Raw genomic sequence first — 19,465 nt, forward strand, 5'->3', positions numbered from 1 at the left:
GTTTAGTTTCTATTAACTACAGTACCACTTGATAACCAAAAATATCTGTGCAGAGGTCTCAAATATAGAATCAGTAATCTCCAAAACCAAAGGAATTGGCATGCAAATAAAATTCAGAGCTGTTGATTTTAAACGAAGCTTGTATTGTTTACACAAGATCAGATAATTAGGTGTGCCTACAGTGTACACATTACCACACTGTTACAATTCTATCACTTATTCTGCATTTGTAAATGCAGTGAAAACGCTTCTTCCTTACAGAAAGAAAACAGTAGATATTCCCAACCCTCCAACATTATGATAAAAATACCCCCTTAATGCTCACAATTTCATTAAAATAATGTCTTTTAGTTCTGTTCAATGAAAAGCACCTTTTATAACAAATTTGATGCATCTGCTGTCAAATGAGTATGCATCCAGTATAAGTCAAAGAAAGCATTTCTTTTAATATTTTGCATCTAATTAAAAGCCTATGTATATGAAATCATTATGACAAATAATTAACATTAAAATATATTTAAACTATAAAAAAAATAAGTTGTTTTAATTTTAAGAGGACAAAAGCATTAACATTAAAATTTTGACAAAAATCTTCATTGTCACTTGGAACTAGGAAAATTCATAATATCGAGTAACCAATGTAAAATGATTTTGCTTACAAATTTTTTTAAACATCTGACAAAATGCATACACACATTTTATTTCACAACTCTAATAAAAGATAACGTTCAGCACAGTTAAAATTTGATAAGTCAACTTTCAGACCTATTCTCCTATCCCCCCCCATTAAGTCCAGCATCAACAAGGCTAATGTAGTTGGGGGGCACTTCAATATTAGACTGCAGTATATGTATTTCCACTAGCACTGCATTGTCTGATAGTCTGAGTATTTGTAATAATGTGCTCATTATGAAGTGGGTTCAGGAGGCTCTGCTCTATTCCACTCTCAAGCACTGGCTGCTGCATGCAGCCTGCCTGAAATGCTTGGTTTAAGTCTGTTTTCTCCCTCTTGGCTTGTGGCTCTCCATTTTCATCCATCTCTTCTTCTATTTCACTTTCAACTTCACTGTCCTCATCTGCACACACAAAAAAAAAGAAAAAAAAAATTGCACAAAGGGAAAAAAAATGAATACAAAGGCCTTTATTTTGCAAATAACATGAAATATGAAAACACAGGAAAGTGTAGCAACCAATCATATCTTCCTTTTTCCACCTATCCATCCCCTTCAGCTCTCTCACCAGGATATACAAATAAATTCTGGGTGAAATTCTGAAAATTTCTTGTGTAAATAATAAACATTTAAAAAAAATTAACTATTAGGGTCTTACAGTGTTGTAATCATTATTATATATAATGTATAGCATATTGTACCAATCTAATAGTTATATTCACATAATTTAAATTATGATACAACTTTAGATTCCATTTAACAATATTTTCAAAAAATAAGAACTTACCTTACTCCAAGACACACATTAGTTCTAAATAAAATGATACATTTGAGAGATGACTGCTTACCTTTGTCCATATTTCCAGGGGATATAGCATTTAAATCACCAAACTACAAAATAAACAATAAAAAGTGTAGTCACAATCCTATATAAACATGACCTTAGATTATCTATGACGAAACCAGTAGTATTCTCTAATGGCTTGTTGCTAGTATGAAAGTGCATGCATCTGACTGCAGTCACATCCATAGTATGTATACCAGTTAATTTTCCATTCCATCATATTCATGTTCATATTAAAGAAATTAAAATAAAATATTCTCAGCAATTAAAACAACAGGATATAAACTTAACTATGTGGTTTTGGATTTTTAGGGTGACTTATGTCAAGGCCTTTGTTACTTTGAGTGAGATATGTCTGATGTAAAATGCTAGAAAATATGACCAGTGTCCATTTTTAAACTGCAATATTTTAACCAAAAGCTTGTTTAAAAGTTCCTCTGAAATGGTGTGTCACTAAAGGCAGTTATAGTGTAACAAAACTATATATGAGGTAAATAAATGGCACCACTGAAAATAAGGTTGATGGTTATTACAGCATAATCTGCTGACTAGTTTACTTATACAAAAAACAAAGTGAAAGGTTGCTCACAAGTGAAAAATGCAAACTTCTTTCCTCCCTTTCCTTGTCCGAGTCTTTTACCCTTCTATTAAATGATAAACAGCAGAGCATAATTTGATGAGGTAATCTCAAATGAAAGGAGTACAATATTTGAATAAATATATTTCTAACCATACCTGATTCAGTCCTTTTCAGAAATACAGAAAGATAAAACTTCAGTGAACACTAAACCAGCATAAGCAGCAGCAGCCCTATCCTTCCAGGTTCCTTCACACATACTCCCTCCTCACCTCCCCATACCCATCCTTTCACCTTAAGTCAGAACTAACCCCAAAAAAGTAACCCAAGGGGTTATTTTGCACAGGATTAATTCTCTGATCCAGTTAACCACAGGTCTACCTGAGTACTTGTGCCAGCACCAATATACAAATCTAAGGGGATGGGAGAGGAGGAAACAGAGTGCTTTTCTCAGCTTCAAAGACAGTTCATAATGGCTTCAAGTGTTTGTCAAACCAGTCTTAGTCTTTCCCATTTTATATTGCAACCAGTCAGTAAACGCAGAGAAACACAAGAAACCATGTATTTAATGAATGTTTACTTCTTCCCTGTTCCCTTCATCTCTCAAAGCTTTAGATTACATATTTTCTCTATAAGATAATATCTACCTTAAGTTTGCCAAAACATTATAGGAAGTCTCCCAGTACACCACAAACATTAAATTTAACATATACTATGTCTGTAAAGAAAACAAGAATGTGGCAATACTACACTTTTGCAATACTTTGCTATAAATGCAATGGTAAAGCTCAATTAAGTATCTAATTGGAAACAGTAATTTATTTTTTTACAAAATGTCATATCAAACTACAAATTAAGTCAACTTCACATCTCTATCAAAAAGTACATATTTTAATAATATTTTATTATACTATTTATTATATAATGAGGAGAGAATGATATATCAAGTCATGCAAGGTAACTTACAACTTATCAGGAAGACAAAACATGATATACTGATCATCAAGTATAAAAACATAAAGTGTCAGTCTGGTGAACTATCTATTGTATCTCCACATCAACCATTTCCTAGAACTTCAAAAGTACAATTCCTTGATGATAACTCCTAAGATAATGTAAATTCTTAAGCAACTCACACAAAATTAACAGTTAGGTGAGCTACTGAAAAAAAAAGGTCTGAGGAAAACAAGACAGTGCTTATGAATGTCGACTTTTACTCTGTTTATTTTAAGCAAAATACATTGAAATATAGGCATGAATTATGCCATGTCCCAGTCCTGCAAGTACTTCTGTGCTACTTTCATGTGAAACATAGATGAAGGTAAATAACCCAAATTTGAAGATGCCAATGTATTTGCAACTCCATCTACAACGTCTTACAAATATTATTACAAAATATCCTGTAGGTTCATGTAACTGTTAAAAAAAATTGTAGATACATATCCAAATTTATCGCTAAATTCACCAATCCATTGTCTTGCATATTATCTTACCTCTCCCATAATTGCGATAGGTGTTTCTCCTGTTGCCTGAGCAACACGATGTTCGACTAAGTAAAACATGTACTCATCATAAAGCAAGCGGATCAGATGAAAAGAGCCAAAGCTAGCAGCACTGCGTAAGGTTAAATCTCGAATCACCATTGAGCTATTTATATATGGAGGAAAAAATTATGAAATAAATATCACAATTATTTAATAATTTATTCATATGGAATATACACTTCAGGAATAATAAAGCAATGCTATCCAAAACCATCTGATAAATGGTTTCAGAAAGAAATGTCTGGGAAAGACAATTATTTGTCTCTCCCCTTTTTTGAAAGCATGGTTAGCGACCACATTACACAACTAGAAGCTAAATTTTAAAAAAGATGTGAAAGGTTTTGTTTTGGTTTATGCACAATTACCAATATGTGAGCACACGTAAAAACTGAACTTAGTGACCTTTGTTAAAATTTAAATAACAAAAATTGTATTAAAATTATTTAATTTTAAACAAAGTAGTCCTTCAAAATATTGTGTCTGTTCTACTCACATTCCTAGTTCAAAGGTATGATTTTTAAACTTGTAAAATTTAGATAAGTTTGTGTATACCTTATAATAGAAAAATGCAGATTGTGGAGAAAAACATCCATATGATAATCTCAGAAAGTAGATGCTATAATGTACCATTTTGAAAAAAAATAGTTTTACTACGATAACTGATACAGTAGCAGATGAGATGGAATATTTGCTTTGTTGTTCTTTTTACACATTAAAAATATTTTACTGTCTCTACATAATAAAAATAGAAGCCATGGTATTTTAATAACTAGTATTGAAACATTTGCTTTAAAATTATATAGCTATTCAATCCAAAATGTTTCATGGCATGTTTCCAAATCAGGATAAAATTCTAACCTCATTACCCTTACACGAGGTCTTTAAAACAATATACAAGGATAGTTTCATCCACTACTGAGTTGCACATAGCACTGTGTTTAATGTCAACAACACTAATCTTTCAGGGGATGGGGGGAAGACTCTTCATTTCTTGGGAACTATTGTCTGATATTACTTTTTTCAACATTATTACAGTTCAGTAAATAATAAAATAGCTAAAATAATTTAGGAGACTACCTGTAGAAAGACCATTTTAAAAGAAATTGCCGTGCTGCTTTAGGAAAGCTGGGTCTTCCTTCATATGGTTTCAATGCTTGCATCATTACATTATCAAGCCAGGCAGCCCACTGTTCCAGAGTGCTCTGCTGCTGAAGAGTCATCTTGAAATCTGTTTCTAGTCTTTGAACCATATTGTCATCACACTGACACACCCAGGAAGCCTGTTCCTGTTATAACACATGGCAAGCATGAAAGCAAAACACAAAATGTAAATTATTCTTAAAGACTGAAAAGGATGAACTACACTTATTAAGTAAACTAATGAGTATTTTTATCTTCCTGTCTCTCTCAATTTTGTTGGAAGAAAATGTAAGTAAGAAATCCAAAGTATAAAAATGGGCATCAAATAAAAATACCATTAAAACCCACAAATACACTGCAATGTTCCATATTAATTTTCATTAAAGAATTTTCAACTTCCTTTATTCATAGTTTTTCTAGTAAAAATTTCAGGAATTGCAAGGCTTGAGACTACAGGAACAAGGAATGGAAAGGGCAGTCAAATGGAAGTTGAGAGAGTAAAAAGTAAAGAGGAAGCAAGAAATCAAAGTATTATGGTTACTAATGCTTTGAAAGAGTATCCTGGTTCTGGTCAGGACAGGGTTAACTTTTGCAGTAGTCAGGAGGGGTACAGCCAGGGCCCTGGGATTATTCTATACCAACTCATGTCATGTGCAGGGGGGATTCATCTTTCCTGTTTGCCAGAGTGTGTGATCTTTACCTTTTTGTGCCTCCAATTCTCCTCTCCAGCCCTCCACAAGGGGATGGAAGGGGGAAGTCAGCAAGTGGTGCATGGTCTGAAGTGTTTCAGTGGGAACACTAAATTGGGAAATGCTATTCCTAAACCACGATAGCCTTATTTGCAGCCCAATGTGGGACTCGAAGGGTTATGACCATGATGGATCCTGGGATGATACACCCCCACCCCCATCCTCAAGGCTCAACTCTTTGCCTGTTGAGAAGATGCAAAGGCATTAAAAGTGAGTATTTCACTGAATTCAAGGGGAATCTTTCAAAGGTACCTTGTACAGACTCTTTAGGTCTGTGTGCATGTGAGTGTGAATACACTATAGCAAATGTACTAGGAATGCTGCTATCTTAGATTCTTAAGTACTTTAGATTTGTAAGTTAGGCCTGTAAGTAAGTTACTGTTGTACTATAGTAAATTCTATATGAATACTTTGCTAAATTATTTAACTTCAGGTATCGATTGAGTTTAAGTGCTGTTAAGTTAAATGCTTTTGGGTCTTTAGGCATAAACTGTTGATCAAGTCCAGGCTCAGTTTAGCACAGGGGTCTACTCTGAACCTTGTGACTCAACAGAAGGGTCTTCCATATTCCTTTTTTATCTTTACCCTTTCCCATCCTTTTCTCTCCCTCCCTTCCCCTAACCTCCACATAAATACTTTTGGGTTTATTTCATTTTGGATTGACTGATTTTAGATTTTTGTTTGTTTTTTCTTGGTGTGCTTTAACCATCTAGTAAGTAGTAGAGTGATCCTTGCCAAAGAATTTTGTCATGCTCTCTTTTATATTAAACCTGTTTTTACTGATACTTTGCTGGCGATTCTTTAGGCGACCTTAAAACACTCACTGGCCCAGGGGTGGAAACACAGCCCTAATATTTTCCATTGACTGATCCAGACTGCACTGGAAAAGGGTGAGGCTCCAGAACACTTGCAATACATTCCTTACATCATTGTATGGGGCAACACAGCAGAGGAAGTTTTTCAGAAAGGGAAGAAGATAATCCAGATCCTCCTGAAGGCCAGTTTTGACATAAAACAAAGTAAGGTCAAGGGATCTGTCCAGGAAATTCAGTTTTTAGGAGTAAAATGGCAAGATGGATGTTGTCAGATTTCAATGGACGTGGTCAACAAAATAGCAGCTATGGTGGATTTAACCATTGACACTATCTCCCAGGTTATCCATAACTGTGAAACATGCACTGCAAACAAACAGGCCAAGTGGGTAAAGTCCCTGTGGTATGGGGGATGAAATGGTCGAAATATAAATATGAGGACACCTGGTAGATTGATTACATGACACTCCAGCAGACCTGCCAAGTCAAGTGCGATGTGCTTAAAATTGTAGAAGCAACCACTGGGTGGCTGTAGACGCACACTGTGCCTCACACCATTGCCTGGAACACTATCCTGGGCCTTGAAAAGCAAGTCTTGTGCCAACATGGCACGGCAGAAAGAACTGAGTCGGCCAATGGGACTTGTTTCAAAACTAACCTCATAGACACCTGGGCCAGAGAGCACAGTATTGAGTGGGTATATCATATTCCCTATCATGCACCAGCCTCTGTGAAAATTGAACAGTACAACAGACTGTTAAAAACCACATTGAAAGCAATGGGTGGTGGGACCTTCAAACATTGGGATCTACATTTAGTGAAGGTCACCTGGTTAGTGAACACTAGAGGCTCCACCAATCGAGCTGGTCCTGTCCAATCAAAACCTCCACATACTGTAGAAGGGGATAAAGTTCCCATATATACATATGGGGAATGTATTAGGGAAGACAATTTGTATTAGTCCTTCCTCCAGCAGAGGCAAACCCCTCCTTGGGATTGTTTTTGCTCCAGGACCTGGGTGCACTTGGTGGGTAAGGCAAAGGGATAGGGAAACACGATGTGTACCTCAAGGGGATTTGATTTTTGGGTGAAAACAGTTGGTAATGTTGAGTCGTATGATATTGGTTGCTGAATGACACTGGCATTGTATACCATAACTACCATGGACAATGAATATAGACTGCTCCAGATACACCAGTCATGATCTCCTGATGCAACTTGCAACCAACCAACAGCACACCAACCCTTCTGCCTTGTAAGGCATCTAGGACAGATAGAACCCCCAGTCATGGACTAAATGAACTCAGCATCTTGGAGGACATCTTGGAGGAACAGTCATTGACTATGGAAATGGTACCTCTGCTTGTGTAGATATATATAGATATATATACATATATAGTTGCAAGATGTAGGATCTGGGCATGAGGTAGATGGTATAAAATAAAGGGTGGACAATGTCCTGGTTCTGGTCAGGACAGGGTTAATTTTTTGCAGTAGCCAGGAGGGGGCAGAGGTTATTTTATACCTGAGATTAACTCACTTGATTAAAACTTGGTGCTAATGTCAAGGTCACAGGTTCAATCCCCTGTATGGGCCGTTCATTTGAGTTGGACTTGATGATCCTTGTGGGTCCCTTCCAGCTCAGAAGATTCTGTAATTCTGTGACTATGCTCTGTGATTCTATACCACCTCACACCATGCACAGGGGATGGAGGGGGGTGGGTACCCTTCCAGTTTGGCTGGTGCATGGCAGTGTGCGGTAGTGTGGTGCTGGGTTAGACATGGAGAGCAATCACATGTGAATCGTTTGCCTATCTTGTACACTCTCTTATTAGCTTTGTTACTGTTTGGTTTTTTATCTCATTGCTGTTTCTAGTAAATTATTCTTATCTCACCCCATGATCTTTACCTTTGTGTGTTTCCAATTCTCCTCTCCAATCTGCCACAGGGGGAGGGGAGGGAGGTCTGATATGTTTCAGGGGGAACACTAAATTGGGGAATGACATTACCAAACCATGACAGAGTTAAGACCAACTACAATTTCTGTTACATTTTTTAATCACCTCACTTAAAAAGAGCTTTGTTTTATGGACAAAAAATGTTTGCTGTGTTTAGTCTGCAATATATTACAGATTGCTTAATGAGTAATATAAATAGCACACAATTGGACAAACACAGTCCATGTGCAATAATGAGCAATTCACAGTGTTATCATGGAATGTGATTATATTACATTTTTAAGTTTTAATAAGACTAGTATGGATACTTCTGTTAAATGGAATTTGAGAAAACCAATATTGATTTGACATAGACCATAATCTTAAACTCTAGCTATCACATGCCAAGTTAACAGCTCAACATTCATAGACCCTATATCTTACCACAGAACAATTTCTAATACACCATATATTTGGTCACATACTAAATCACACACTATTATGCAATATAACTATATTGTGTTAAATATTATTTATTCAAAGATCTTCAAAACAAGCAAAAAGAATTTAACTGTTCCTAGCAAACTTATGAACTTCTGTTAAAATAAGTTAAAATGCTTGTTCATGAAAGAAGACAAATGTATGACTACCAGTAATCTGGGCCATGTAAGTTAGTTGAGCAACAGGAGAAAAAAAATTGTTGTTTCTTCTAAGGAGAAGAAAGAGGTAAAAGGGAAACCCTTTTATAAGCCTAATGAAAAATAATAAATTGATGTTTTACAGATAACTAGAAACTAGTTCTAACCAGTTACTTAGGAAAGGTTGGAAATGTAAACACAAACAATTACAGTATACATATGATATTGTATTTTAAATAAATATATGAAACATAATAAAAATAATGAAACCATCTGTACTAGAAATAGTGCTGTATGATCAATACTTTTCTATGGAAGATCAGAAGCTATGTTACTATCCAAGATTTCATCTTCAGGCATTGTTCATGCTGTTCATTCTAACAACACATGTAGTCTACACTTTCATCTGCATTAAATAAAAATTGGCAGAATGTATGGTCTGAAGGATAAGAAGCTTTCAGAGAAAATGGAAACAGATAATGTTCCTGAGATTTTATTTTCCTTATAACCAAAACAGAAGTTGGAAAGTTTTGACTGAATAACTGTATATATATAAATGAGAAAAATCTTCCTATTTTGCTTTCTTGATAGAATAAGAATTAACAATAAAAATGAAAAAAAAGCAGGTGGAAGTTATAATTTTTTTTTTTTAAAGTCTGGTTTTTAAAGCCAAAGGTACCTGTACATTGGCAAAATCCACACGGTTGAGATCACTGAGCATCTGGTTGATCTGAGAAGTGTTCTGAAGCACAGCTCGAGCTGCCTGAGCCAGGTGATTGAGAGATGTGTATCTTCTCAAAGTCTGGGCAAAGGCACTTACAGAGGCAACCTACGAACAAATCCATTTATCTTAACACACTGTATTATCAACCGATCTTCTGTTTCATCTATTTCAATTTTAAAATTGCTGTATTAATTTATGAGCAATTCACATATAATGGAACAAATACCATTTTTCCTATGTTTTTTTTTTGACAAAACAAAGTTATTTCAAATACCATGTTTTATGTTTGAAGTTCAACCTAAATATGACATTTAGTATAAAAGTTAAAAGGTTGCTACTTTTAGATCTTGAATGACATCTAGTGTACAATTGTGAAAAAAGCTGCAGTAAACTTTGTTTACCTTGGTTTGTATCATTTTCTGTGGAATATTGTTCATGGCACTGGAAAGCCAACCTTCAAGGCTTTTTGCAAAATTGCGAATGGCTTGAGTCAAGGCACCTGAACATTAAAGAATAAAAATAAAATTAAAAGGATGGCAAGGTGCCTCTCTTGAAACCTTTTCCATCCTCAGTATGTAAATATTCTGCATTGAGAAGTACTGCATTTATTGGCATTTATTGGCTTAGAGACTTATCCAGTCTAGGTTCAGATCCCTATCAATACAAGAAGGATGTTGATAAATTGGAGCAAGTTCAGTAGAGGGCCACAGGATCAGGGAGCTGGAGCACATACCTTAGGAGGAGAGGCTGAGGGAAGTAGTTTTTTCCAGCCTGGAAAAGAGAAAGTTTAGGGGGGACCTAGTAGAAGCCTTTTAATACCTACAAGGTATCAAGAAGATAGAGTCAGCTTCTTCACAATGATGCAGGAGGGTAATAAACACTGGGCATAAACTGAAAAAAGAGGGATCCTGACTTGATAGGAGAAATTTTTTCACCTAGAGGACAGTTAAGCAGTGCCAATTCATGGTCCTTCATTGGACTCTCTCCAGTATGTTCATGTCACTCTTGTACTGGGGAGACCAGAACTAGAGACAGGACTCCACGTATACAGTACTCAACTGGTGCTGAAAAAAGGGGAAGGATCTCCTACCTGGACTATTAGCCCTCTTTGCAGCAAGGGCACATTACTGGTTCATGTTCAATTTGATGTCCACCAGGACCCACAGGTCCTTTTCTGCAAAGCTGCCTTCCAGCTGGCTGACCCCCTTGGCATGTACTGGTGCATGGGGTTGTTCCTCCCCAGGAGCAGGACTTGGCACTTCCCCTGTCTGAACTGTATGAGGTTCCTGTCAGCCCATTTATCCATCTTTTCAATGTCCCTCTGGATAGCCACACAACCTTGTGATATATCAGCCACTCTTCCCAGTTTTATGTCATCAACAAACTTGCTGAGGGTATGCTCTGCCCCATCATCCAGATCACTAACGAAGACATTGAACAGTGTTGGACCCAGTATTGACCTCTGGGGTACACTGATATTTACTGGCCTCCAACTAGACTTTGTGCCACTATGACCATGGGATACTCTTTGAGAATAGAGGACTGCTAGGGAGAAACAGGATCCACATGACCAAGTGAGGCACAAACAGCTTTGCCAACAGGCTGACCAACCTGATAAGGAGAGCTTCACACTAGAAATGATGGGGAAGGGATGACCAATAGTCAAGTGAGTAAGTCACAGATTGGATAGGCAAGCAAAGGATGTGGTGTAAACAGGAGGGACCTCAAAATCAAGAAAACCGTGTTGAAAACTGACCACTTCAAGCATATTCACATCACTAAGGAAATATCAGGACATCAGCATTATGGGTAAAGTTTTCATACCCTTTTGGGAAAATTTGTACAACTGGGTGCCTCTCTGAAGTGCCTGTACACTTATGCATGCAACATGGGGAAAAATAGGAGGAATTAGATGTCTGTGAGCATTTGCAGGGCTAAGATCTCAGGGATAACAGAGATATCGTGGGATGGTTCATACAACTGGAGTGTTACAATGGATAGATACAGAATCTTTAGGGAAAACAAGCCAAGAAGTTGTTCTATATGAAGGAGGAGATGGAATGCTTGGAGCTTTGCCTAGGGATGGATGATAAGCCAGCTGAGAGCGTAAGGGTCCAGGTTAGATGACATAACAATGGGGGTGATGATGTGGGTATCTGATACAGACTACCTCATCAGGAAGAAGTAGATGAAGTCTTCTGATGGGTTGACCTTGACTGACTGCCAGGTGCTCACCAAGCTACTCTATCACTCCCTTCTCAACAAAACAGGGGAGAAAAATATGACAAAATGCTCATGGATCAAGATAAGGACAGGGAGATCACTCAGCAATTACCATCACAGGCAAAACAGACTCAACTTGGGGAAATTAATTGAATTTATTGCCAATCAAACAGAGTTGGATAATGAGAAATAAGAACAAATCTAAAAAAAAATTCCTCCAATCCTCACTTCTTTCAAGGAAGAACGTAATTCCCAACTCTTCTACCTCCTGCCCTCAAGTGGCACAGGGCAACAAGAAAAGGGGGTTGCGGTCAGTTCATAACACTGTCTCTGCCTCTCCTTCCTCCTCATGCTCTTCCCCTGCTCCAGTATGGGGTCCCACCCATGGGAGACAGTCCTTCACGACCTTCTCGAACATGGGTCCTTCCCATAGGCTACAGTTCTTCATGAACTACTCCATCATAGGTCCTTTCCATGGGGTGAAATCCTACAAGAATGGACTGCTCCAGTGTAGATCTCCTCACAAGATCACAGGTTCTGGCAAAAAACATGCTCCAGCACGGGCTCCTCTCCACGGGACCACTGTACCTACCAGTACCCTGCTTTAGCATGGGCTCTTCATGGGCTGTAGTTTCCTTCAGGGCACACCCACCTGCTCTCATGTGGGGTCCTGCATGGGCTGCAGAGTGACAGTGTGCTTCACCATGGTCTTCCCTGGGGGCTGCAGAGGAATCTCTGCTCCAGCAACTGGAGCACCTCCTCCCTGTCCTTCTTCACTGACCTTGGAGTCTGCAGAATTGTTTCTCTCACATATTCTCACTCCTTTCACCCAGCTGCTGTTGTGCAGCATTTTTTACCCTTTTTAAAAAATATGTTATCACAGAGATGCTAATAATGTCTTTGATTGCCTCAGACTTTGGCCAACCATGAGTCCATCTTGGAGCCAGCTCAAAATGGCTCTTTCTGACTGGGGACAGTTTTTGGTGTCTTCTCATAGAAGCCATCTGTGTTTCTATGAGAAGCTTCTAGCCCCCCACCTCTACCAAAAACTTGCTATGTAAAGTCAAACAGGTCTCCTTAGGTAACTGGAATAAACTTCATGTTCGCAGACTCCAGTTCTCATGAGGGACTTGAACAACCCCATATCTGCTAGAGGGACAACAAAGTAGAGCAAAAACAACCCAGGACAGTTAAGCAGCAAGGGAATAGAAGGGTAAAAAATGCTGTGCAGAAGCTGTGTGATAGAGGAGTGAGAAAATATGTGAGAAACAACCCTGCAGACACAAGGGTCAGTGAAGACAGAGGGAAGGAGGTGCTCCAGGTACCTGAGCAAACAGGTCTGAATTCAGCATTGACTATACTTTGAACAGGAGGTGGGACTAGAGACCTCCTGAGGTTCCTTTCAACCTGAATTATTCTTTGATTGTAAAAATTATTTAGTTTCTGATTTAACAAACTGAAAACTTCCACCATGAATTTTCTGCCTTTAGTTCTTGCCTAAGTGTTTTTGCTTTTAAAGAGCAAAACCTCACAGGAAATGGCAATTATTGCAATACTTCAGTTTCCTCAAGTAAGTTTGAAGTACCCTGAACCATTGCTAACATGTTGTTTATTTTAGTTCTGAAGAACAAAATGCAATGTGCAATGTTCAATGACAGTATCAATAAGTAATATATAAGAATGTGTTAAACTAACAGAAGGTAGGATTGCTCTTACTGGTGTGAAAACTTGGTGGTGGAGAATTAATGCTGCCACAGTAATGAAGAAGAAAAAAACAGAAAAGGGAAATCCTACTATCTATAAATGATTTTTTTTTTTATTACATCTAAGAAGAAACAGTGCAAGACTGGATTTTGTTTATGAGGCAAAACAGCATGTTTGGTAGAGTAAGAATTAATTGTTAATGGAAGTCACCTAATATGAGAAATGCCCTTTCTCAGTTTGAGTAATCAATGAATCCTGTAATTAAAAACTTTTGCTAGCAAAGTTTTTTCCTGGACAAACGCTATGTAAAATGCCTAAGATTTTTTTAACCCCACTGTATTACAGAATGATCTGTTTTAAAAAGTGAGTGTGGAAAAAATGCAGTTCAGTGTCATCCTGATTTAAAAAAAAAAAGTCTTTAGCTATGAAGAAAGAAAAATTCTAAATTCTAAAGAAATAATTTTCCATCTTTCTAGCGGAACACTATATTATTAGAGGACCATGATGTATAGAGTGATCACAAATTTCTAATGAAATTTGAAAATGACACATTAAATTAAAAAATTTTGTTGTCCTCTGTCCTGTAAACAGTGGTTAACATATACAACCATTACCAAAAGCCTAAGCACCTACATGCTGCAAACATTCTTCAAGTTGATCTGGGTATCATCCAAATTACCAAAAACCTCTTTCAGAGAATCTTAACAATATGATGCAAAATAAATGGCCTAAGTTTATTCAGATAGTTTGTAAAGTGTTACTAAACACATATTAAATGATGCAGCAAAAAAAAATTACAAGAAGAAAATTTATTTTTGGATAAGCATTCAAAAAGTTTGGGTTTCTCATATGAAATCCTTCTCCTACACAAATAACAAGATTTTGCAGTTTTTCCGGAACTTGAAATTGCTGAAACTGAGAAATACAATGTGAAAAATATCTTGAACATGGAAGAGGAACTCCCAAACAAATTTGGCACTGTCCCTCCTGTCATTTGTGAAGAGATAAAAAGGCCATTCTCGGGGGAAAGGATCTATTGCCATTAATACACAGTGGCTCTGGTCTTTTGCTAGAATCATTAGATAATAATAAATTTTTCTCCCACAGAAGTATAAAGTGTTTGACTTATTTTTAAACAAAGAAATTTGGCTTTTTCCTACTCAGTAGTTTTTCATTCATTTTCTTGGCACTAAAAAGTTTTCACAAAAATTTCAATTGACCAAATTTTACTTAGAGCTTGTCTGTTAAAAAGTTTTTTTTCCCTCTTAATTTCCTTTATGGTAATATTTATTAGGAAGTTATGGGAAAGAGAAGGCTTCCCCAAATACTGAAAATCAGGAAAAGAAAAAAAGATGAAACTCAAAAATAGAATTATCAGTTTACATTCTTACTAAATTAAACACATTTTCCCTTTTTTTTTGCTGTTCTTACCTTTCTGATTATCCAGAAAAAAAAAGAAACCTGTCTATGATGGGGTATTTCTACAAAGCAGTACTTGCAAATATTTTCCTGAGTTTCTTCTTACAGCATAGATAACAGAGGAACAGGACCTGTGTTGCCAAGGAGATGCAGGAAGAGGTCAGCAGACTGTGTGGTATCAGAGGTGAGAAAGAGATCTACTGGTTTTTCAATACCCTGCAACCTGAAGTCTCAACTGTATTGAAGGAGAATCAGGTGGTCTGTGCTACTTGGGGTCTATGCTACAGGCTGGAAGCCTGTGACTTCTGGAAACAGAAAGAATCATACAATTTACTGGGTTGGAAGAGACCTCCGAGATCATCAAGTCCAACCCTTGATCCAACCCCACTGTGATTACTAGATCATGGCACTCAGTGCCACATCCAGCCTCATCTTAAAAACCTCCAGGGACGGTGAATCCACTACCTCTCTGGGCAGCCCATTCCAATGCCTGACCAGTCTCTCTGTAAAGAACTTCTTTCTAATATCCAACCTAAACCTCCCATGGCAGAGCTTAAGCCTGTGCCCTCTTGTCCTACTGCTGATTGCCTGGGAGAAGAGACCGACCCCCACCTGGCTACAACCTCCTCTCAGGTAGTTGTAGAGAGTGATGAGGTCACCCCTGAGCCTCCTCTTCTCCAGACTAAACAACCCCAGTTCCCTCAGCCTCTCCTCATAGGACTTGTGCTCGAGTCCCTTCACCAGCCTTGTTGCTCTTCTCTGGACCTGCTCCATCACCTCAATGTCTTTCCTGAACTGAGGGGCCCAGAACTGAACACAATACTCAAGGGGTGGCCTCACCAGTGCTGAGTACAGGGGAAGGATCACTTCCCTCGTCCTGCTGGCCACACTGTTCTTGATGCAGACCAGGATGCCATTTGCCTTCTTGGCCACCTGGGCACACTGCTGGCTCATGTTCAGCCTCCTGTCAGAAGTCTCCTGCTTCACTTGCATATCTCCAACTAAAGAACAGATGCAGTACCCTCACAGCAGATGAAGGTCTTGGAACTCTGTCCAATGAATCATCTGAGCTAGTCAAGCCTGAGCCACACAGCAGCACCAGAAGGAAGTGACAAGTGATAATAGTGGCAGACTCCATGCTGTATGGGATAGGGGCCCACATCTGCTGACCTGACTGTTGGGGCCTTAGCAATTCTACATGACTATACTGAGTTCTGAAAAGGTCAAGAGGTAACAGTAAGATAAACAAGAAATGGCCTGCTGCTACAAGAATGCAGGAGTCAGCAAAAGCAGGATGAGAAAAACAGTGATAACAGAAACCGTATGCAAATGTGGGCTTCAAAACCACAAATCGGTGGGTTACCTGAGGCGCGTGGACAGTGCATGCTGACCAATCGTGATGGCGTGCTGTGCTCGTGTTCGCGTGAACAGAACTCAGAAGAATATAAATTGTACAACCTAACAATAATAAAGTGGATTCTGACTTGCATCTTGTGGATGTGTGTGGTTCTTTCCCGCTCGCTTGTATGCCTGCAGCACCTGACCTGCTGTGTTAGGAGATTTACTGCTTTCTGGGGATTGGATATGGGATGTTGTGGAGATACTGACAAGGTTTGTCCAATCCTGGGATTATTACTCCTTGCAAATCTTCACATGGGCACCAATACTGACAGAGGAGGCCTGGAACATATCAAGCGCGACTACATGCATCTGGGAGCAATGGTCAAGGGTATGGGGGCCGAGGTAGTTTTCTCATTGATCTTTCCAGTGAAAAGCAAGAGCTTGAGGAGGAATGGAAGTTTCCTGTGGATCAACAGTTGGTTGCTCAGCTGACAATGACAATTGGTATTTGTATTTTATGACCATGGGGACCCTTCTTTAAGGATTGAAGACTGTTAGAGAGATATGGGATCCACCTGACCAAGTGGGGCAAAACCAACAGGCTGGCCAACCTGGTGAGAACGTTAAACTAGAAATAACAGGGGAGGGAGATGACTACCCGCAATCAAGTGAGAGAGTACTGGAATGGGTTGGCAAACAAAGGGTGCAGGGTGTTATGGAAAAGAGAGAACTTGTAATCGGTAAAACAGGGCTGAAAAGGAGACACTCTGCTGGACACAATTCTTACAAACAAGGAAGCTTTTCTTACAGTTCTTACAAACTGTTGGTCATGTGAAGCTTGGGGGGAGCCTGGGCTGCATTGACCATGAGATGGTGGAGTTGAGTATACTGAGATAATAAATCTGCTTGAAAGGATCCCATGGGAGATAGTCCTGGAGAGCAGATGGGATCTAGGAGACATATTTGATATTAAAGGATCACCTCCTCCAAGTTCAAGAATGGTCTATCACAATGAGCAGGAAATCAAGCAAAGATGACAGGTCTGCATGGATGAACAAGGAGTTCATGACTAAAACATGAAAAAGAAGCACACAGGAGCTGGAAAAAGGGGCAAGTGACCCAGGAGGAATGCAGAGACACTGTCCAAGTGTGCAGAGATGGGGTTAGGAAAACCAAAGCCCACCTAGAGTTGAAACTGACAAGGAATGTGAAGAGTAACATTAGGGGTTTCCACAGGTACATCAGTAAAAAAAATGAAGACCAGAGAATATGTGGGCCTGATGCTGAATGGGGTAGGCAACCTAATGACAAAGGCTGAGGTACTTGATGCCTTCTACACTTGAGTCTTTACTGGTAAGGATTGCCTTCAGGAATCCAAAGCCTCTGAGATCAGAGGGCAAGTCTGCAGCAAGGATAAGTCATATGAGGAGTGGCTGAGGCAACTGGAGAAAAGGAGGCTCAGGGGTTATCTTATCACTCTCTGCAACTACCTGAAAGGAGGTTGTGGCAAGGTAGGGCTTGGCCTCTTCTCCCAGGCATCTAGCAACAGGACAAGAGGACATAGCCTCAAGCTGCACCAGGGGAGATTCAGGTTAGACATCAGGAGGAATTTCTTCATGGAAAGGATTGTTAAACATTGGAATGGACTGCCCAGGAAGGTGGTGGAGTCATCATCCCTGAAGGTTTTCAAGAAATGACGATGTGGCACTTAGTGCTGTGGTCTAGTTGACAAGGTGGTGATTGGTCAAAGGTTGGACTCGATCTTAGAGGTCTTTTCTAACCTAAATGATTCTGTGATTCTGTAATAATGTTGATAACACACCAATGTTTTGGTTGTTGCTAAGTAGTGCTTACCCTAAGTCAAGGACTTTTCAGTTTCTCATGCTCTGCCAGTGAGGAGGTGCACAAAAAGCAAGGAACATATCTGGGACAGCTGACCTTAGCTGCCGAAGGGATATTCCATGCCATAGAACATCATGCCCAGTATATAAACTGGGGGAGTTAACTGGAAGTGACCAATCGCTGCTCAGGCACAGGCTGGGCATCAGTCAGCAGGTGGTGAGTCAGCAGGTGGTGAGCATTGTGCATCACTTGTATTTCTTGGATTTCATTTCTCTCTCTCTCTCTCTCTCTCTCTCTCTCTCTCTCCTTTTCATTACAATTACAATTACTATTATTGTTATTATTATCATTATCATTATTAGTATTATTATATTTTACTTTGTTTCAATTATTAAACTGTTCTTATCTCAACCCACAAGTTTTACTTTTTTTTTCTTATTCCCCATCCAACTAGCAGGGGAGGGAGAGAGTGAGTGAGTGTCTGTGTGGTACTTATTTGCCAGCTGGGGTTAAACCCCAACACCATCTAACAGTCCATCGATCAAACCCATATGAATCCAATTTGTTGGCCAGAATATTTTGGGGGATTGTTTCAAAGGCCTTACAGAAGTCCAGGTAGATGACATCTGTAGCTCTCCCCTTTTCCACTCATGCAGTCACTCCATTGTAGAAGGTCGCTAAATTAGTCAGGCATGATTTGCCCTTGGTGAAACCATGTTGGTTGTGTCTAATATCCCCCCTTGTCATCCATATGCCTCGACATAGCTTCCAGGAGGATCTGCTCTGTTAAGAAAACTACCCAGTCTTACCATTCATGTGACTTCTCCTTGGAAGCACCAGTTCAGGCTTTTTCTGTGTTGTTGTGCCATGAATAAATGGTTTTATGGAACGAGACATCTGAGATTCTGCTATGGGAAACCTGGCATCTAACTGGTAAGAAAACCTGGTCTGACTGTGTGTGAGGGGGAGTTGTGGGGAGCCAAATGGGGCTCCCATTGGCTCACTGGAGCCACCCACAGTGAAGGGGCTTCGGTCCCAGAAGTTAAAATCTCTGTCCTTTGGGACTGTGACTGTCAGAGAGTCTCACAAATGGTCAGACTGGGTAGTTTCCTTAACATGCTTCATGATCTTACAGGTAACAGAGGCGAGGCCGACTGTGTGGTAGTTCCCAGGGTCCTCCTTTTTACACTTTTTAAAAATGTTTCCCTTTTTCCACTCACTGATGATATGTTCTGATTGCCATGACTTCTCAAATATAATGGAGAACAGCTTGGCAACTATATTAATTCCCTCAGGACCC

The 19,465-nt window shown here is 39.0% G+C and overlaps 1 protein-coding gene across 1 annotated transcript in view; it reads right to left on the reverse strand.

The window, feature by feature from the left end:
- Positions 1-608: 608 nt before the first annotated feature.
- The window catches only part of LOC126652385 (transcription factor RFX3-like), a 109,537-nt gene continuing 90,680 nt past the window's right edge, over positions 609-19,465 (reverse strand). Inside the window, exons 10-15 of the mRNA XM_050339128.1 lie at positions 10,038-10,135; positions 9,592-9,741; positions 4,714-4,922; positions 3,586-3,739; positions 1,520-1,562; positions 609-1,076 (exon numbers count right to left, since the gene is read on the reverse strand). Coding sequence (XP_050195085.1) covers positions 835-1,076; positions 1,520-1,562; positions 3,586-3,739; positions 4,714-4,922; positions 9,592-9,741; positions 10,038-10,135 — 896 coding nt within the window. The 3' untranslated portion in view covers positions 609-834. The remainder of the gene's footprint in view (positions 1,077-1,519; positions 1,563-3,585; positions 3,740-4,713; positions 4,923-9,591; positions 9,742-10,037; positions 10,136-19,465) is intronic.

The sequence above is a fragment of the Myiozetetes cayanensis genome, unplaced genomic scaffold (genome assembly GCF_022539395.1).
Source record: "Myiozetetes cayanensis isolate MyiCay16 unplaced genomic scaffold, myiCay2020 scf81, whole genome shotgun sequence".
NCBI classification, from domain to species: Eukaryota; Metazoa; Chordata; class Aves; order Passeriformes; family Tyrannidae; genus Myiozetetes; species Myiozetetes cayanensis.